At 38.1% G+C, this 22,715-nt stretch overlaps 1 protein-coding gene across 1 annotated transcript in view; it reads left to right on the forward strand.

Moving 5' to 3' along the window:
• ubtd2 (ubiquitin domain containing 2) overlaps positions 1 to 20,840 on the forward strand; it is a 72,833-nt gene extending 51,993 nt beyond the window's left edge. Inside the window, exon 3 of the mRNA XM_059990194.1 lies at positions 17,771 to 20,840. Coding sequence (XP_059846177.1) covers positions 17,771 to 18,168 — 398 coding nt within the window. The 3' untranslated portion in view covers positions 18,169 to 20,840. The remainder of the gene's footprint in view (positions 1 to 17,770) is intronic.
• The last annotated feature ends 1,875 nt before the right edge of the window (positions 20,841 to 22,715 follow it).

The following is a 22,715-nucleotide window of genomic DNA, read 5'->3' on the forward strand; positions in this document are numbered from 1 at the left end:
TCTTATTTGCTACTGTCCAGGTTGGCACCTGTTAATGAGGACACAAAGGTCTTTGTCAGAGCTCCAGCAATATCTTCACTTCCTTTTTTTTTAATGTTCTATGATATATACCATCAGCCTTTGGGTCATCTACCTTAATGCTTTTCAGAAGACCCCACTACGTCATCCTTGATCTCAGTGTTTCCAGTACATTGACTTTTCCCACTCGGACTTCACTTATCTCCAAATCTTCCTCCTAGTTGAGGACTGAAGCAAAATATTTGTATAGAGCTACTGCCATTTAATGACTCCCAAGAATAAACTCCCTCCTTTATCCTTGAGTGGACCCATCTTCTGCTTAGTTGTCCTCTTTTATTTTATGCAAGTGTAAAGTGCCTTGGAATTCCCCTTGATCCTGTTACCGAAGGACATTTCATGGCTTACATTAGCCTTCCTAATCACCTGCTTGAGCACTTTCCTGCTATCTTTATATTCCACCAGAGCAGTGTCGGATTTTAGCAACTTAAACCTTATCATTTTCTTCCAGACTAAATTTAGAACTCTTCAGGTCATCTGAGGTTCCCTTACTTTACCAGGCTTGTCCTTGCAAATCCTGAGCCCTGCTCAGCTGGTCTTTAAACAACTTCCACATATCCAACATGGATTTGTCTAATAGCAGCTGCCCGTTTTATCCTGTCATAATTTGCCCTCTCCAATTTAGTACCTTACCTCATCCTCAGTCATAACTATATTAAAACATAATTGTGGTCACTATTCCCAAAATGTTTATCCACTGTTAAGTTTGTCACACACGTTACCAGGCTCTTTCCCAAAACTAGGTCCAGTACATTTTCTTTACTAGTTGGAGTCCCCACATGTTGTTTCAAGAACCCATCTTGGATGCACTGAAGAAACCTCCCGACATCTTGTATTAAGGAAGTTCTTTTTAATACTGGGGATATTAATGTCCCCCACTATGGCAACCCTAGTGTTTCTGCACTATTCCATAATCTGTCTATATAATTGTTCCTCCACCTCTCATCAGCTACTGGTAAGCCGATGATATAATCCATCAGAGTAATTGCACTTTTTTTACTTCAGCATTCCACCCAAATTGTCTCAGTGAATGAGTCCTTCAATGTGTCCTCTGAGTACTGCTGTGATATTCCTCCTTATTAGTAGTGCAAACCCTGCACCTCTTTTACCTATCATTTTACCCGACCCCAGTCTATCACATCTAAAACTCAGAAACCCAAGAATTTTGAGTTACCCGTCCTGTCCCTTGTGCAACCAAGTTACTATAATGGCAACATCATTTTATGTACTGATCCAGACTCTGAGTTCATCCTCACTGCCCATAATACTACTAACATAGAAAGAAACATTTCAGCCCATCAGTCCCACCATTTTACCAGCTTATCCCTTGCTGCTGTTGCTTTTAGTTTTCCTATTTATACCATATCTCTTGTTCTCCACCTACCACCCATTGTCCTGTTGCTGTGGTTTCTATCCCCTGCCATGCTTAATTGTGATTTCTGGCTTTACAAAGTCAAAAGCACTGTCACGTTGAAGTGCTGTTATTCATGGAAGGAGGCTGGAATGAAGATGGATAGTTGGTGGGAGAAGCAGAGAGGTAGGTCAATTTGAGACGCGTCCCTCCTCACAGCACCCTGGAGGACTGCAGGCAAAGGGAAGATGTTGATTTAGGATGCTTAATTTTAAACAAAAGCCTTGGAGCACAAGATGATAACCTCATGAAAATAACAGATTAAGTAATTTGGTATGGTATGGAGTTCACTGTTCTTCATTAAGATTTCATAATGAATTCTCTGATATATTGGTGATAGTAAAATATTACAGTTAGAATCTGAAAATAGATCAGGGAATTTGAGTTGGTTTTAAATACACTGGCAGAACAATTCTATTCTTTGGTCCTCTGTCTTGTAAGTTTGGCAACACTGCCTACTGAGAAAGGCCTACCTTTCCAGACCTGACGAAGGTGTCAACTGTTCATTCCATTCCATGGATGCTACCTGACCTGCTGAGTTCCTCCAGCATTTTATGTATTGCACAGGATTCCCAGCGTCTAGAGAATCTCTTGCTTTTATGATTTGCTGCTTGGTAAAAAAAAAGATTGGTCTCAATCATTCTGTTCTTGGAGCTACTGTTCTGATCCTAGTCAAGGTATCCTCTTCAATATTCTTGAAATGGTAAAATAGAGATGTTGTTTTCAATAATAATAATAATAATAATAATAATAACTAAAGGAAGGGATCTGTATTGGCCAGAGGAAATATAAATGAGCCAGTCCTGCAGCTTTTAACTATGTAGGTTAGCAAATATCTAAGGCCCTTCCTATTTGATGGGTTATACATAGACACATCCTGACGATTCTTTGGAACATTGCCTGACAGATATAATCCAGCAAGCCATCTGTTCCTCTATCAAGTCACGTGCAATAAACTTTACCAGATTGAGTGAGGTATGTTGAAAAGTTTGATTCAAGACATTTTAGAGCCTGTTGTCTAGAATTGTAGAATGTGATGGTCATTCTGTGAACTCTAAACATCTAAAAATAAAATACCTGTAGGGTAGACTCTGCAATGTTTGAGGAAGCATGGATCAAGCTCTACTTGTATCAAATTATTTTATTGTGTTTGTTGGTTGAGATGAAACTATACACAGAAATGCAACCAAACAGAGCAGTGTTCCTGTGGGGCAGTCACACACAGCACATATAATTATGATAGCAGAAGAATATGGTTACCAAATAGTAATGGTAATATTAAAATTAATGTAGCCAAAATCCATGAGTTATTGAAATAAGCACTTAATAAAAGCCAAAAGCCTGTAGATTGATGATGCATGGATGTTGTCATGGAGCCATGTTTCTGAAAGAACAAGCTGCAGCAGTTCCTCACCTCACACAAGTGCAACCACAGACGAATGCAATCCAACTTATCTTCCTGGGAGCAAACACTGGAGAGCTGCAGCAACAGGAGGATCCAGCCCCCAGCACAGTACGGAATTCGCCAATGCACAGCCAATTCCGGTGTCTCCTTCACCAGCAGCCACAACTGGTGACCCCAAGGTGTAAGGGCCCTGTCCCTGCAACAATTGAGGCAATGCAACTCCGCCACCATTGGTCTTCCGTCAATGAATCAGACTCACAGTATTCTACATTATTAGTGTCCAACAAGGTCTTGTGCCGCACAACAAACGTCCAAGCCAATCATTTCCACTGTTGGATCATGCACTTCCTTCACACACTGCCTACGAGTTGGAATTTTGCTATTTCAGAATTATTTGGAATTAAGACAAATGGTGGCTGTATCCCAGGTTCAGCAGTGAGTGTTGGACCGAACAATTGGACATTGCTAGTTTTGAAAATAAGCATTTGGCCCACAAGAGATGAGCTGAGTCTTATTTTCCAGAACAATTATGTTAATTAGACTTCTTCATATGTCCCAGCCCCTGCCCTGATTAATGGTATAGCATGCTCTTTTAACTCTGATGATCCGTTTTTATATTTGTAGCAAGAATAGTAGTTTCTATTGCCAATAACACTTCATATTTTTAACATGGCTGTGGCCATTGCACTTTGGCATGGTGCATGGTTATAGTAAATTACCATTAGTTTCTGTTATGCTGGTGTTTTTGTTGATATTTCCTGTTTCTAACTCCAAGAAGAAACCAAGGAGCATTACTGACCACTTTGCTAGGGCTTTTCAAAACTTTACAAAAGGCTTTGTCTCCATGAATCAAGATCTATGGAATATTCTTAAACTTTCTTGTTCTTTCCATTGCTTCATAAAGATCGTGTTCACTGTAATTTTTCCATTGATTAGGATGATGTCTGTTGAGCTTATCACTTCTTTGCAACCTCTGTAGGTCTCTATTCTCTTTTCTGAAACACTTCATGGCAAACTTAAAGATAGTCATTGGAATGTGCTTCAACCAGATGGTGTGGATATGTTAAAATTAGCATTTCTGACCAGTTACTAGATGAACTCTTCTCCAAAGAGTTTTGCTGTCCTTAGCCATCACCTAGATTGTTTCCTCACGTGAATGGATTTCACTCTTCCTACAGATTTTAGTCCATTCAGTTGCACCTCCTGATTTTTTTTTCCAAGTTTTATCTACTGATGAATTGGTGCTTTATTTGAGGATGCTTTTTTATTGGCTTTAAATGGGAATCAGGTGAAAGTGTGATGTTCAAAATCTTAAATATCCAACCATTTCATCAAAATGTTTGCTTTATATTGAAATACTCCCTTACTAACCAATGTGTTCCTTTCAAGTTTTGTTGTTGACTCCACATCCTGTAGTTTACTGAGATCAGCTGTGGTTTACGTGTTCTCTGATTTAGGATTATAGTTCCGCCCATTTCCAAAATAGGGAGCGTGCAATTAAATTTCTTTCATTCCAAGATTAGAGAGTTTTACTTTTTGCTTTTGCCATGGGCATGACACTTTGTTTCAGGATTTTTGGTTTGGATCCACATCTTTCTGATTCTTAGGGAACATCTTTTGGTATAAGCTGTGTTATAATGTTACTTTGTATGAATACACTCGTCTCGAGTTTCCAGCTGGGTACAGGTATCGATTATAACCAAAAACTGAAATGTCAGTTATAATCGATACCTGTACCTGGCTGGAAGCATGAGAAGAGTTTATTCATCATATATGCTGGGAAAGCATTGGATAGTTTTTCATGTTACATTGTACTTCTGTATCTAGTTTCAGCTTTAGGTTTTTCCCTACAAAGTTGTTTCTTATATTTTACTGATCTAAATGTTAATTTGAATATTCCAAAATCTTGTTTGTTCTCAAACTCCATTTCTCTATGTATGGTATGAATGTTCTGATTTTGATTTTATTTGTATCTCTCCATTTTTCAATCTCTCCATTTTTTCCCACTTCTGACTTGCATTGCCAGATGGTCTGTTTATAAGAGTGTAATGACTGATGTAAAGGTTATTTGTCTGATTATTGAGCATTTTCCTCTGCTTATATCCACCTATTCCTGCACTTTTGCTTGTGCATGGGAACATAGAACCGCAAATCAGTTAGTCAGCTAACTTTTCCTCCATCCCCTTCAGTCTGCATTTACTGACTGTCCTTGCCAGCTGGAGGGAAAAAAATGATCTTTTCACTTGTTCTTGCCCCAAGCTTGATTTCTGTTCAGGTGTGTACTGAAATTTTCAAAGATTACAGGAATTTTACTTTGTTTCACTATTTTCACTATTTAAAAGGATCTAATACTTTCTCCATCCTTCATGCCTTTTGAAAGTTAATGAGTGTTAGATTACATTTTAGTTTAAATTTGCCTAATAGATCTACAGTGTCAAATTACTTCCTAGTCCATTATAGCTGAAACATTTTGCAGAGATGATTTCTTTTATTTCTTGTTCAGACATAATCTAGTAACTGTTTTCAATTTCAGGCACTCTGGCTTTCCTCCAGTGTAGGGTTTTCCCCACTTAGTTAACTACTACACCATGTTACATTGTGTTTTTGTTGACTAGAGCATGGTATGTTAAATCAGACTGGGATCTGTGGTCCAACAGTTTAACTGTTCTTCAAGCTTTATGCTGTGTGTTATGCAAATATATGTTGTTCTCTTCCCATTGAATATCATGCATCAGTAAGAGATGCAGTACCAAAGTAATTTAATGGTTCATATTCATTAAAAAAAGTTGTAGTTTTTAAAAATTTTGATGAAGAAAGCTTTTTGCTAAAGAAGTCTTCACTGTTGTCAGTTCTTTTCTAGTTCCAATCAAGGGTCCTCCCCAAAATGTCCACTTTTTTTCCCCTCCATAAATGCTGCCTGACCTGAGTTTCTCCAGCACTTTGTGTGTTGCTCTAGATTTCCAGCATCTGCAGAATTTCTTGTTTATCATTTGTATAAATGTTAGGAAGAGATTTTGCATCAGTTAAATTGATTAATTCTCTCCATATTTCCATTCTTTTGCATCCACTAAATCAGCACAATTGTTCAGGACTTCTAAATCTGTGTTCTTTAAATATTCATTGATGCATTTGAGCAGTATCTAGGTTAATATAGCATGAAAATCTATTAAAAATCACACAATACATTGCCTATAAAAAGTATTCAACCCCCTCCCCCCTGCAAGTTTTCAGGTTTTACTGTTTTATATTATTGAATCACAGTGGACTCACTTTGGCCTTTTTAGACACTGATCAACAGAATGACTTTTTCATGTTAAAGTGAAAGCAGATCTTTGCAAAGAGATCTAAATTAATTACAAATATAAACCACAAAATAACTGACTGCATAAGTATTCACCCCCTTCAAGTCAGTATTCAGTAGATGCACCTTTGGAAGCAATTACATCCTTGAGCCTGTGTGGATTGCTTTGGACACTGCAATTTTTTTCACCATTCTTTCTTAAAAACTGCTCAAGCTCCATCTGATTGCATGGGGATCATGAGTGAACAGCCCTTTTCAAGTCCAGCCACAAATTCTCAAACTGGATTGGGGTCTGGGTTCTGACTTGGCCACGCCAGGACATCAACTTTTGTTTTTAAGTCATTCCTGTGTAGCTTTGGCTTAATGCTAGGGGTCATTGTCTTGCCAGAAAACAAATCTCCCAAGTTGCAATTCTATTGCAGACTGCATCAGGTTTTCCTCCAGGCTTTTCCTGTATTTTGCTGCACTCATTTTGCCCTATACCTTCACAAGCTTTCCAGGGCTGCTGCAGTGAAACATCCCCACGGCATGATGCAGCCACCACCATACTTCATGGTAGGGACAGTGTATTTTTGATGATGTATGGTGTTTGGCTTACACCAAACAAAGCATTTAGTCTGATGGCCAAAAACCTCATTTTTTTGTTTAATTAGACCAGAGAACCTTCTTCCAGATGACTTCAGATTCTCGCACATGCCTTCTAGCAAACTCTAACCAAGATTTCATGTGAGCTTCCTCTTTGCCACACTCCATAAAGCTACGATCGGTGAAACAGCCAGGCAACAGTTGTTTTATGCACAGGCTCTCCCACCTCAGCCACTGAAGCTTGTAACTCCTCCAGAATTGTAGGTCTCTTAGTGGCCTACATCACTAGGCCCTTCTTGCACGGTTAATCAGTTTTTGAGGATGGCCTGCTCTAGGCAGATTTACAGCTGTGCCACATTCTTCCTATTTCCTGATTGACTTAACAGCACTCTAAGGAATATTCAGTGACTTGGAAATCTTCTTATATCCATATCATGACTTCTGCTTTTCAACAAACTTTTTGCGGAGTTGCTTGAAGTGTTCTTATGTCTTTGTGGTGTGGTTTTGGCAGGATACTGACTCGCCAGCGGTTGGACCTTCCAGATACAGGTGTATTTTCACTACAATCAATGGCAACACCTTGACTGTACACAGGTCTCCAGAAAGAGATCTCCATTTAACTAATTATGTGACTTCTAAAACCAATTGGCTACACCAGTGATTATTTGATGTGTCGTATTAAAGGGGGCTGAATACTTATGCAATCAATTATTTTAAGTTATATATTTGCAATTAATTTAGATCACTTTGCAGAGATCTTTTATCACTTTAACAGAAAAAGACCTTTTTCCATTGATCAGTGTCAAAAAAAGCAAATTAAATCCACTGCAATTCAATGTTGTAAAACAAAGCATGAAGATTTGCAAAGGGGGTGAATACTTTTTATAGGCACTCTATGTCCAGCCTGCCTTTAACCACCCCATTATTAAATAACTAATTGTTCAATCATTTATTATATTGGAACACATCAGTACCTTGTTAATTTAATTGGTGTCCTTATGCAGTAAAGAACCAGCTTAATTTTTGCAGCCTTCCAGAATGCCTGTATTGTCATAAATTCACAATGGTGATTGAGTTATTCTAGGAGTCTCTGCAATATGTGTGGAGTCTGACTTCTGGTGTAGTATGTTTAGGCCAGGGCAGCACACTCTTGGGAGATGATTTGTACTTCATATTCTCTAATCGTTTTGCACTGGTTTGTATTTGAAGGAATTGCACACAGTTCAGTATAGTCTATTGAAATTTCAGCTGACATCAGTTGGACTGTATAATTGAGTGGAGCTGGTGTAGAGTTGTGAGATATGAAATTAATTGGTATTAGCAACTTGCAATTCATTGCAAATCAGTGGTGGCATTTACAAAATTCATCAATTTGATTTGTAGAACATTGCAGCACAATATTGGCTTCATGTTGTTGTACTGACCTTTTAACTTTATCCAGGATCAATCTAGCCCTTCCCTTCTAATTCACCCTCCAGTTTTCTTATTCACAATGTTGTGTCAGCCAATATAAACCTACTCCACAATGAATTTAACTCTTTCCTCCTATGCAGCCCCTACCCTTCCTTTTGTTTTACATCCATATGCCGATCTTGGAATCACTTGGCAAAGATATCTCTTTAACTATAAGTTAATACACCTAGTAAATTTTGTGATCTTATTCTGAGATCTTCATTGGGGCTAATTAACATAAACATTAGTTTATTGTATTCCCTTACACAACTGCAAAGGTAAATGTCGCACACCCATTCTTAAAAAGAAAACTTTTCAAGATCCATTAAAACTAGATTCACTAGTTTCAATAGATGTTCAATGGGTTTCTTTTCGAGATTGGTTCACATTTGTATTTCTGTACACAGACTGTGACGCAGCCAGTCAGTATGCTCTCCTCCACACATCTGACTAACTGATGAATTTCTGATTTCCTTTTCCTGAAGTCAAATCAGCTTCTTGATCTTGCTGACATTGAGTAAGAGATTGTTGTTATGGCACCACTCAGCCAAATTTTCAATCCCCCTCCTGCATGCTGATCCATCATCACCTTTGATTTGGCCTACGATGGTGGTGTCAGTAAACTTGAGTATGGGATTTAGAGCTGTACTTAGTCTCAGTCTAAAGCGAGTAGAGCAGGGGGCTAAGCACACAGCCTTTTGGTGCACCTGTGCTGATGGAGATCGTGGAAGAGATGTTGCCAATCTGATCTGACTGGAGCCTGCAAGCGAAGAACTCGATGATCCACTTGCACAATGAGGTATTGAGGCTAAGGACTTGAAGCTTATTGATTAGTTTTGAGGGGATATTGGTATTGAATGCCAAAATGTTGTTGATAAAAAGCATCCTGTTGTGGACCTGTCGCTCTAATAGGCAAATTGGAGCCAATCCAAGTTTCTTCTTGGGTAAGAATTGATATAGTTCATCAACAACTTCTCAAAATACTTCATCCCTGTGGATGCAAGTGCTCCTGGACAATAGTCATTGAGGCATATTACCAGATTCTTCTTAGGCACAGGTGTAACTGAAACCTGCCTGAAGCAGATGGGTAATTCAGACTGCCGAATACCTACAATACCTAATCCCAAGCTAGCAGATATTTTGTCCCAAATGGCCCACTACATTGGCATAGGGGTTAGTGCAATGGTTTACTGTGCCAGCTGTAAGAGGAAGGTTCAATTCCTGCATCTGTCCAAGAGAAGCTTGTATGTTCTCCTTGTAACTGAGAGTTTTGTCAGTGTGCTCCAGTTTCTTCCCACATTCCAAAGACGTATGGGTTAAGGTTACTAAGTTATGTTGGCATTAGATGCGCAGCACAATCCTTGCTGATTTGATTTGATGCAAATGATGCATTTCACTATGTTTTGATATACAAGTGGCAAATAAAGCTCATCTTTAATTTTTTTGTTTATAAAGTTCATAATAATTGATATGAAGACAAAAGGAATTAATTTTCTGGTCTTGAGATGTACAGGGATTGCTATTTAAAATAATTGGTTCTTCAAATTGAGTGCAAAAAAAATTCCAGTTCAGGGCAAGACATCTGTTACGAATTGTTCATTTTCAGCATGATTAAGCAAAAGTACTTCAAAACTGCACTCAAAATATCCAAAAGCACTTTTATACCCACAATTTTTGTTTACAAATTTCAGCAAACCATTCAGTTTCATTGCAGCAGGGCATTAAAAGAAGCAAAGGAGGCAATTACAGAGGCTCTGACAATTATTTTTCAGTCATCCTTGGCTACAGGAGTGGTGGTTGAAGATTGTAGGACTGCTTGTGCATGAATTTTACTTAAAATCCATGATGTGCAAAAACAGGATAACTATTAGTAAGTAACCTTGTTGACAGTGGTAAGCAAATTCTTAGGAGCGCCATGTTCTGCACAGCACAGTACAGAAAAAGAGGTTTCACTGGTAAGGATGGAGAGATTTGTAAAAATGTTGTCAAGACTGAAAAATATTACCAAATAAGGAATAATTGGATAAGATGAGATTATTCTCTTTGGAACAGAAGCAGCAGAGGGGAGACTTAATTGAATTATGGTGGAGCCAAAAGGAAGTAAATAAGGATCTATTTCCTTAAACAAGGAAGCCAGAACTCAGGATGCATGGATTTAAAGCAAATGATAAAAGAATTACAAAAGTAATGATAATTATCTTTTTCATCCAGAGGATAGGAGGTGTGGAACTCACCTCAAAGGGTAGTAGAGGCAATAGCTCAAAAGCAGTACTTGAATGTATCCTTTCTGTGGAACAAGTGCCAAAGAGGGAGTCTAGATTAATACTCATTTTTGTATTGAATATAGAACATAGATCTTTACAGCAAAGTATGAGTCTTTCAGTCCACAGTGTTGTGCCAACCTTTTAACCTACTCTGATCAATCATCCATTTTTCTTTCATCCATAAGTCTATCTAAGAATCTCACAAATGTCCCTAATGTATCTCTCTCTACCACCATCTCTGACAGTTCCACCCTCCTGCCACTAAGTAAAAGGTCTCATCTCTGATATCCCCTATAATTTCCAAGAAACATCTTAAAGTTATATCACCTTATATTTACCTATTTCCACCCTGTAAAATAACCTCTCATCTTCACACAAAATGCTGGAGAAACTCAGCAGGCCAAGTAGCATCTATGGAAAAGAGTACAGTCGACATTTCAGGTCCTGCCTGTCCTGCTGAGTTTGTCCAGCATTTTGTGTGTGTTGGTTGGATTTCCAGCATCTGCAGATTTTTTTATCTTTGAACCTCTTGACTTCCTTCGCTCCAAAGAATATAGCCCTAGCTTTCTCAATCTAAACTCATTCAGTATTCTCTATAATTGAAGTGGCATACTGGTAAATCTTCTCTGCACCCTCTTTAAATCTTCCACATCCTTCCTATCATGAGGTGACCAAATGTGGTCTAATCAGTTTTATAGAGCTACAACATTACCTTGCAGCTCTTGAACTCAATGCCCCAAGCAATGAAGGTCAACACACCCATATGCCTTCTTACCTACATTTGTACTGCAACTTTCAGAGATCTATGGATGTGAACAACAAGATCCCTCTGTTCTTCCACACTGTTAAGAATCCTGCCATTACCCTGTATTCTGTCTTCAAGTTCAAAATGAATCACTTCATTATTTAAACTCCATCTGCTATTTCTCAACCCAACTCTACAGCCTATCAATGTCCTGTTGTAACATGCAACAACCTTTTGCACTGTCCCTTGTTTTCCATCATAATGTGGGGTATATTCCATCCAGCCCCAGGGACTTGTCTCTCCTAATATTTTTCAAAAGTCCCAGCACATCCTCTGTCTTAATGTTGGCATGTTTCAGCATATCAGCCTGTTCTGCACTAACTTCACATTTATCAAGGACCCTCTCACTGGTGAATACTGAAGCAAAGTATTTATTAATAACCTTCTGACTCCAAGCATGTTTCTTCCTTTATCCTTGATCGGACCTAACCTCATGTTAGTCATCCTCCTGTTTTTCACATACATGTAGAATGCTTTGGGGTTTTTCTTAATCCTACTCACCAAGTCCTTCTCATGCCCCCTTCTGACCTATTATGTCCATTCTTAAGCACCTTCTTGGCTACCTGTCTGATCTTTGCATCCTAACTTTGAAGTATGCTTTTTTACTTCCTCTTAACTAGATATTCCACCTCTTGTCAACCATGGTTCCTTCACCCTGCCATCCTTTCTTTGCCTCAATGGGACAAACCTACAATAACTCCATGCAGGTACTTCCTAAACAACCTGCACATTTCCATTGTGCATTGCCCTGAGTACATCCATTCCCAAGTTATGCTCCCAAGTTCATGCCAATTGCATCATAATTTGTCCTCCCTCCTCCCATAAATACTTCCCCTTGCCATGTGATCCTATGTGTTGTGTTCGCTGTCTGTGAAACACTCACCCACTGAGAGATCAGTCACTTGTCCAATTCCATTGCCTAGTACCGGATACAGTATGCCCTCTCCTCTAGTGGCCTGTCTATATATTATGTCAGGAATCCTTCCTGGACACATTTAACAAATTCTGCCTCATCAAAACACTTTGCATTATGGAGTTGCCAATCAATATTAGGGAAGTTGAAGCCATCAACAACAGTAATCCTGTTATTTTTGCACCTTTCCAAAATCTGCCCCCTAATATGCACCTCAGTGTCTCTGTTGCTATTGGACATTCTATAGAATAGTCTCAGTAGTGATTACTTCTTCCTGTTTCTGACTTCCACCCACACTGACTCGGTAGATAATCTCTCCACAACGTCCACCCTTTCTGCAGCTATGATACTATCCCTGATTAGCAATGCTACTCCCCCACCTCTTTTCCTCCTTCCCTGACCCTTTTTGAAACATTTAAACCCTGGAACACCCAGCAGCCATTCCTGCCCTTGTGACAGCCAAATCTGTGTTACATCAGTTCCGTGTACTGACCAAAGCATTAACTGTGTTTCTCTTTCACAGATTCTGCCTGACCTTTTGACTGTTTCCAGTACTTTTTCTTTTATTTAAGATGCGTGGAGTCGTACAGCGCAAACAGGCCCTTCACCTACACAGTGTAATATCCTTCCATTTTCTGCATGTCATGTGCTATCTATATGACGGATAACTCCATATTTTCCTGCACCACCACACCTGACAGTGCATTTAGGCACCCACCAGTTTTTGTGTGTGCAACTATTTTTTAAAAAACAGCCCCACACATCTCCTTTGAGCTTGCCCTTCTTAACCGCAATTGCATGCCCTCTGGTATTCGACATTCCAAACCTGGGACAAGGGAAAATGATACTGGCTGTGTGTCTGTGCCTCTAGGAATTTAACAACCTTCTCTCAGATCTCCCCTCTGCCTCTCCAGAGAAAACAATCTAAATTTGTGCTACCCCTCCTTATAGCAAGCATCATTCTGGTAAACATCTGCACCCTCTCCAAAGCCTCTATCCTTCCTATAATTGTGCAACTAGAATTTAATTCAGTACTCCATTTGTGGTCTAACTAGGCTTTTATGAAGCTGCAACATAACTTACTGAGTTTTCTGCTTCAGTTCCTTGATTAATAAAACCATGTGCCACTTTTACCACTGAAAGTGTAGCCATTTTTAGGGAGTTATTTGGATCCAAAGATCCGTCTGCAGTTCAACACTCTTAGGGGAATTACCATAAACAATGTACTGTTACTTTACATCTTCAAAGTGCAGCAGTTCACATTTGACTGTGTTAAATGTCATCTGCCATTTCTCAGCTCATATCTACAACTGATCTATATCCTGCTAACATGCTTGCAGTTTTGTACACTAACCACGCCACCACCAAAAACTACCTTCCGTATTCTGTGGGCCAGCCAATTCTGAAACCAAACAGCCTAAATCACCGTAGATTCCATACATCTTAATCTTTTGGATGAGTCTCTCAAGCGGTACCTTGTTAAAGGCCTTGACATATAGATAACATTAACAGCTCTACCATCATTAGTTACTTTTGTCACCTTTAAAAAAACAAAGCACAACTCAATCAAGCTAGTAAGACATGACTCGCTTTCATTTCTGACCTGGTACACTGTTTCCCATTTCACCTGTCAAGCTAGTTTAAACCTCACCCCTGAGTGGCATGAGTGAACTTCCTAACCAGGGCATTGGTTCCCCTCCCGTTAAGGTGTAATCCGTTGCTGTAATGCAGATTACCCTTGCCCCAGAAGAGGTTACAATGATGCAAGAACCCTGCCCCCTGCACCAGTTCGTCAGCCACACATTATCTGTTCTATCTTTCTATTCCTGCCCTGATGAGCTCATGGCACTGAGAGTTATCTACAGATCACTACTTTCAAGGTTCTGCTTTTCGGCCTCCTCTGAACTCCCTGTACTCATTGCATAGGACCTTTATCCTCACCTCTACCCAGGTCTTTGGTGCCAGTGTGGACCACAACCTCTGCTTTTGCTCTATCTCTTTCTAGCTTTCCTGCTGAGTGCCACTAATGTGGCTACTGTTATTGTGCCTTGATGGATCATTCTAGTATCCTAAGGGACATAGAGTAGCCATAGAGGGATCCAACACTGTCTTTTCCCCTTACACAACTATTTGCAGTCTTGGGGGTCATCACCTTAACCTTACTAAAACTCTTGTCTGTGATGCTTTCAGCATCTTGGGCAATTCAGTGTATGTCTAACTCCATCTCTAGTTCCTTCACGTGTCAGTCAAAAGCTGCAGCTGGGTCCTTGTACTCTAGGTAAAGTCATCAGGAACACTAGCAGTCTTTCTGATCTCCGACAGCCTGCAGGAGGAGCAGACCACTGCCCTAACTGACATCCCAACTGTTCTAACAGAAAGAATAATTCTAAGGAACCCGTCACCTGCACCTTCCTGCTCGGCCTCAATCTAAACCACAGTAGAATCTAAATCAATACTTCAAACACAGCCACTCCCTTGAATGGCCACTCTGCTAGAGTCTGCTTCCTTTATTATACCTGTAAATAGTAAATGGCCAAACAAGTTACTAACTGCACATCAATATTCAAAAAGCTGTTGCTCTGAATGCAACAACTTGCAAAAGTTGCAAATAGATTTTATTGATTGATAGGTTTGTTAATCTGAGCAGTAACAAATAAAAGATTGAGGAGGAAAGATGTCATTTTATAATCTAGTTCAGTAATCATTCAAATAGTTTTGAATCCATAACATGTATTTCCTTAAGAACTGTTCGTTGGTGGAGGAGCTGGATTTGGTGCAGACCATGTTGCTGCCTGCCACAGGAAGGCATCTGAGTTGGTACGCAAAAGTGATGGGTGCACTCTAAATGCAAGTGATTGCTTTGAATGTTTCTGTTGTGGGCATTGATATGTAAAATGCTGCAAGTCCATTTCCCTTGCTTATTGGTGAGACCGATGAAGCAGAGTTGTATGGCCTCTGTGTAGTGAGGACTAGGCCTCAAGCTGTGGGTTTGCCTGTTGTAGCAGCCCAGGAAAAGAGACATCAGAGGCGGTGGCCCCTTCCATCGGTGATGCCCTCCAGTCAGTGGAATGACAAGCTGGACTATGTACGTCTATTCATCTGTGGACTGCCAAGAACCTATGCACCCATCAATTTACAGGACATATCAGTCAGGGACTTGAGTTAAATATTTTTTTGTGTGACTATGTTTATTTGCTATCTTGTATGTGCCTGCTGTTGTGTATGACTGATGCTGTGTTTTGCACCTTGGCCCTAGAGGAACACTGTTTCCATTGGCTCTACTCATGGGTATTCATGGTTGAATGATCACTAAACTTAGGTTTAAACTATTTAAAGTGAAATTGAATTCTGTTTTTTCTTAATCTCTTTTTGCTTTAGTTCTCTTTATTACCTAACCTTGAATTTTTCAAAATAATGTGTTACATAATTTTTTGTTAAGCTTTTCCTTCTACGTAGTATCAGAGAGTCAGATCTGCTGGTCTCTTAGAGTGAAATCCAATAAGTGGCATTGCCTGCTCTTTCCACGTTGCTCTGCAATTTTTTCGTTCCTTCCAATTTTTACCTTCCCATCTTTGCTTTGAAAGCTACAATTGAATCTATTTCCATAGCACAAAGACAGATTATTCCATATAATAACTATTCACTACTGTAAAATAAAATTTCTCGCATCACTCCTGGATGGTTTGCAAATCATTTTAAATGTGACCTTTAGTTATTTCCATATTAGGACCTGTTGCCCTCTAATTTTCCTCTTTAACCCATCAAGATTTTACTTATCATAAATTCTCCTCTTTTTGCCCTAAGGAAAGCAAACCTAACCATTCCATTCTCTCCTGTGTGCCTTCATAACACAAATCCCTCAACTTGGAAACTATTCTTGTATATGTTTTTCTTTGCTGTCTCTATTGCCTTCATAGCTTCCTTGTATTCGTGCTCCCAGTTATTAGAAAAATTAGGATCCCCTGTTCTTTAACTGCATTCTTAACTTGGCTGCAGCCTTTTAAATTTTTCTGCAAATTCACAGAAGTATTTTTGTTTCTGATCCTCTTTTAGAATTCTACCATTTAATTGAAATTGTATTTTGTCACTGTCAGCATAATGTAACACTTTACACTTCTCCATCTTTATTTTTAACTCCCATGTACCATTGCAGTAGGCATGAAGGCTATTCTTATTCTCCTTGCAATGTCATCTGTAGAATTTGGAAATGTTTGCCATGCATAGCTATATCAAAGTGGTTAATGGCAGTGAGTTGTCCCAATATCTCCAAGTTGGGCTTTTTAAAAAATATTTTCATAGTGTAAATTTGAACTTGCTTCTTCATTTTGAATTGCTGAAAATATTTGAGAGACATGATTGACCCTCAATTACAAATTCTTAATGTTGTATCCAAAATTTGATTAAGGAATGATTATATGATTTTAAACAATTGAAATGATTTTCAGAAGTATGACAGTGCTTACTTAACTTCTGCAGTAAGACTAAAATGCATTTGTTATACTGCACATGAGTCAGCTGTTGGGGTGGCATATAGGCGGGGAAGAGAGGATGGTTAATATTTTGTATCAAAACCATTCTTTCCTCTGCATATGTATGAACTGGTATTTCCTGCTTCTTTTGTGGTTAATATTGTTCTGACCATAATGCCTGGATTAACATGTAAATCAGATACTTGCCCACAATATTTTCAACAAATTTTAATAACTTGGGTTTTGTAATATGTGGTTTGATATGTCAAAGTGTACTTCATTTAACATGATGTTAGGTTTGTTTCATGGGATCCTTGGCTGAATCTTTGTCTGCGCTGAAGACTTGTGAGAAAGAAATATCAGGCCTTTGTTGTAGGCCATGGGGTTTTGGAAGGAATCATTAGGCGAGAACCTTGTGTTCTGAGGGGCAGGGAAACAGTCGGGGATCAGTGAGAAAAGCCAGGATTGCAGCTGAAGACTAAAGGTGATAGGACATAAAAGGTGATGATGAAGGATGAAGCTGTTTGAGATTTGGGGCATGGAAGGGCCACGAAGTGGGAGAAACAGGACTTCCTCTGTAGGAGGGTAAATCAAAGGGATTGGGAGGTGTAGGGATTAAGATGGTGTGCCTGGGTGATTAGAATTAAGTTAACGAGGGCAGTAGATTAATTACTACAATGAAGCAAGAATAGTAGTGCTGGGAGAGGCTTGTAGTGATGCAGAAATGTTCAAGATGAAGTAGATCTACATGATTTATTGCACAGGGTATAACATCACCCCATGAACCCTGTTATTCTGGAAATTCTTGCAGACAATGCAGAATTAGACATTGACCTATTTCACTACATAAGGAAAACATTTTCACTTGCTTTATACTGGAAAAAATAGAGCATTCTACAATTGAATTCCCAGATGGGTATCTCTTAAATGGAAGTTTCTTCCCAGTATCCCATTATTTATTTCAGCTTTCTACTTTGGAAAAACTGCTTAGGAGAATAGCTTTAGTTCCTTGGTTTTAATGCTTACTTGCACAAAAATGTCCTCGGGTCTGTGACACGACTGATTTTTTTCTTCTTGTTTGCACACACAGGAGTTCTTACAGAATGTTATGATGAACTTGGAAATCGATATCAACTTCCAGTTTATTGCCTTGCACCTCCAATCAACATGATTGAAGAGAAGAGTGACTTGGAGACTCTGGACATACCAGAACCATCACCAAATTCTGGACAAGAATGTCAGCTACGGCTGCGGCTTTCCACGGGGAAAGACTTGAAGCTTGTTGTCCGCAGTACAGATACAGTCTATCACATGAAGCGACGTTTGCACACAGCAGAGGGAGTAGAGCCCTCCAGCCAGAGATGGTTCTTTTCTGGCCGACCATTGACAGACAAAATGAAACTTGAGGAGCTGAAAATCCCCAAGGACTATGTGGTGCAGGTCATCATCAGCCAACCTTTGCAGACTCCTACTCCTGTGGAAAATTGACCCCTTCGAATTCTTTGACTGTTTCTTTCTACGCTAGAACATTCATTTAATATCACCTGCGACACATCCCTGTTTGAGGACTTCCAGAATGATGATCCTGTTGATCCACTGAAATGTAGAACACAGCAGTTTATACTGAGAAAGTGACTCAGGAGAGGCTCCAGTTCATTGAGAATCTTCCAGGATTTGTTTTTTATTGGAAGACTTTGTTGAATGCATATCTGACCCAGATAGATTTCTTTCAGTTAGTTGTCCAATGAAACAAATCTAGCTGTAAATGTGTGGCCATCATTTTCTGCATTACTTTCCTACAATATGTTGGATTTTTATTAGAAATCATAAGTAGCTGATTTTAAATAATGCACACATACTGTCAAATCATAAGACTATATACAATCTTGACATTAGGTTTTCCTTCAGGAATAATGTCAGTGAGACTGAATCATTTGGAGTTAAATTATGAACATTTTTTTAATTTTCAGCATGCATTAGTGTGGAGAATTATCCATCTTGATCAGTGGTAAACTAATTTATTGATGTAGAAAAGCTAAAGTTCTTATTTGGTACTAGAAATAGTTTTGCGTCAGTTGCTGCTGAGTTGCATGATTAAGTGGGGGGGACGTTTAAAACATTACAATTAGTCAAGAGGGTAAAAACTCAGATTTTCTTTCCATTGTAGAGATTTCTCCCCTCTCCTACTGTTGATGACTCTTCATATGTGCATCTGCATGGATTTGATCATAATGGATTGGAACTGTAGATGACAGCAAAGGTCAAATGGTCTACTAACAGTCTTGTGTGTCTGTTTCTGTAAAGCAGCATTGTCGGTGTACAAATGATGGAGGAGGAAAAGAACCTTCACTTAGTCCACAGCTAATTAGTCATTCTACTCGATCAACTAATTGGCAGCCATATACTTGTTACTTGCTAACTTTAGTTTTGAATTTTAGTAACTTTTTTGAAAGCTAGTAATGTATAGTGATTGTGCCAGAGAACTGCGGCAACATTCTGTGGGCTGCTTACTTTGAACTTTATTAGCGAGCTGAACTTTTAAAGCATTCCAAGAACTGCAGTGTATAATTTTAAGCTGAAGCAACCGCAGTTGTAACCTAGATTTGGCCAATAGTAAAATATCTTTTGTTCAATTTCTTTTGTATCCTGTGATAGATGTAAAAGAGATTCAATAGTTTTCATTCAACCTTTAAGATGAAATACTTTTTCATTTATTTAATTTCTCTGCTATATATAGTTTAAAGCTATAAATGATTTTTGTATTTTTAGAAAATAGAAGTTAGTTTAATTTCAGAAAATCATTGAGGTAAATATTTTTGACACATGAATTAAATATTTGGCAATTTCAGAGTTAGTATTATTTTTAGGAGTGGGAAGTTGTGATGCCATATATTTACTTCCAAAGGATCTTTTATATTATATTTGATATATTTCATGCATGTTTCTTTGTTTTTATTGCTAATTTGGGGGCCTTTAGAATAATATTCTCAGTAAGCACATTATGTAATTTCAATAAAAAAGAATGTTCCTTTGGGATCAGATTATATATACGCATACACCAATATTGTGCCTGAGCTATTGAAAAGTAGGGGTTTTACTTTGTGCATAACTGTCCAGCTGAAAGGTAGATTGGGCTACTATTAATTGTTGAGCCTTGTGTTCTATTTAGAGGTTTAATAATTTGGTATTAGATTTCTAATTTGTACGAGGAATGTTGTAATGCAGAACATAAGCAAATATAGTTGGTTTTCATTTATGCATTGTCATTTTGTCATCCAAAGCATTAAATATTATGAGTAACATTTGTCTGTTATATTGGGGATTGTCTGGAACAAACGTAAAATCTAATAATTGATTTACCTTGCATACTACTTCTTGCAGGTCCCACTTCTCATTTCCCAAACTAATCATCTAAAAGTTTCAGTCTCACTGACCAAAAGCTGTTGCTAAACACATTATTTCAGTCTTTCTTTGTAGTATTTATTTTCTTGACCTTAATGCTTTATAGCATAGTATATTATGTGAACTGGAGCAAACATGGTAATTATCCCTTGATAAAGCACAACTAACTGCTGTACATCAGAGTCACTGTTTTTTATATATTGAAATGTTTTAAGCATTTCTTTTGTAGTTCATAAGACTTGGGCTATTGAATTGGTTTTATATCTTCCATACAAAGTTGCAAGATAAGTCTTAATATAATGAAGTTTCAATCATTTTCAAACTTCCATGCTGCAGGCATTTGCTGTTTCCTCTTTAAGGAACAGTAGTTTTTTATGTTTTGTATCTGTACATTTGAATTTTCACAGATGACGTTGGGGCAGTGTCCTCTGATACTTTATACACTTTCCAATGCAGTTTGTGCTATTAATGTGCAGTACATTGTTGTAAGATCTGTACATTGTAATAAATGATTATTTGTCATAAAAGACCAGTGAATGTTTGGTAATGGATGTTTTATAATGCACAAATAAACCAAATATTTGTAATTGGAGCCCATCAGTCAGTTTTCTGAATTGCAGTTAAACTCCAACTCTTTCTCAGTTATTTGATTATCCTAAGGAATGCTCTTGTAATCAGCTTTTCATCTTAATCCTTTTAAAGGTTTTCTGCTTTGGGTTAAGAAAAAGAACAACTATTATAATAAACTGTAACTTCCCTTTTTATTGTTTGTGTTAAATTATTCTGTAAATTTCAGCATCCGAACATTTTATTTACTTTGCCTTATCAGTTCAACTATAGCCTCCACCTTGTCAAGAAATTCAAACTGGCAGGGTTTCTGCTGTTTACCTGATTAGTCAGGGAATTGGTGAATATATGATGCACAGGCATCACTGCCACCCACACCTCTAACTTGTTCCATCGCCCTTCAGCAACCCCCACCAAAAATGGAGAAATATAAATTTCATGTCTTTGTGATATTAGTTATCAACTCGTACAAATAAATTGCTTTATATGCTTATGACTTTATGATGAATTACGTGAAGATTGCTGTGGTAGCTCCATGAAGACAAACTTTGTGGAATACATTTACAATGAATAAACTTAACATATTTGACTGAACTGGGACCTAAAGTTACATGCGCTGGGGCATTATTGCATTGGTTTGGCAGTTTGCTTGAAGTATTTTAACGGTTGGGCAGATGTTGATATTTAGTGATTGCAGACAAACTAGGGAAATAATTTCCTTTGTCAATCGGTTAATGGATATAGGTGAGAACTTATTGAGTAATTTTTAAAAAATTGATTTGTTGATAGCAAATTTACAAGTATGATAATACCCTCTTACAATAAACCCTTTCATAATATGGATCATGAGAGAACAATGTCATTTCTTATGTCAGCTTCCCTACCTAAACAAAATTGAATACATAAAATGACAATTACAAAATTACAAATACAAGCAGGCATGTTGTAGCAGTTTAACAAATGCTAATGAAAGTTAAGCATATTAATGAAAAAAACCTGAAGGCCATACCAATAAGGAGTATCTGAAAAAGCAATCTGTGAAATTTGCAGGAAAGTAAACTTTACAATTGCTATACGGTAAATGTAGAGGACAGTTGCAGGAGCTGTGACTATTTTCAGACCATGAAATATTATGTAATATCTCAACTTCCAGTTGAGGAGCAAAATTGTCCTTAATTCTCTGGTTTGAAGTCCATTGTAGAAAGGTCAGAGAGGAAGCATAAAAGGGACTAAGTGCCAAAGCAAAAAAGGTGGCAAAGGTAGAAAATCCAGCAACTTTATTAATAGACATATGCCAGTAAAGGAGTTGTAAGAAAAGGTAGGCATAGTAATTGGGAACTGGTAAAGATATTCTACTTATTGAGACAGAAGGCATGGGCTAAGATAATGAATGTTTTGATAAAAGACTGATGTAAAATGTGAGAAAGATGTAGTTAAGAAACTGTTCAGGCTAAAAATTGATAGAAATGGTATCAGAGAGACCTGCTGTACTGTGACTAAATCACCCAGTCCTGATGGGATGAATCTGAGGTTACTTTCCCAGAAGTAGTCATGAAAATAACAGGTATTGATCATCACTTTGCAAACATACTTCATTTTGCAAGATTATGGTCACTACTTGTTATTTTTATGCCTACTTTTATACCTGCTATTTTTATACTTTGTGTGGATGCCGCAGTAGTGTGGCTAGCAACCTGGGTTCAATTCCCACCACTGTCTATAAGGAAGGAAGGAACTGTATCGGTAAATTAAATATACAAAGCTGAAAATGCAAATTTTCAAATGTTATACTCTCGTACGGGCCACCTAATTTTAAAATCAGTACTAGGGAATCTTTTAGAAATACTAATACCTCACAAAAGGTTGTTTTGCAGCATCTATGATTGTTGTACTAGACCTCTATTTCCTTTCAATACCTGGCTTGATGTCAAACTGGAAGAGATGCTGGTGTATGTATTAGCAAGCAAATCCTTTTTGGTGGTATTAAAGTTCACATGTTTAAATAATATCATAAAATCACTGGAGTTGGCCATTATTTCAATGTAAAGTTAGAGGCAAAGACTCAC

This window comes from Hypanus sabinus, chromosome 15 (assembly GCF_030144855.1).
Source record: "Hypanus sabinus isolate sHypSab1 chromosome 15, sHypSab1.hap1, whole genome shotgun sequence".
Taxonomy (NCBI): Eukaryota; Metazoa; Chordata; class Chondrichthyes; order Myliobatiformes; family Dasyatidae; genus Hypanus; species Hypanus sabinus.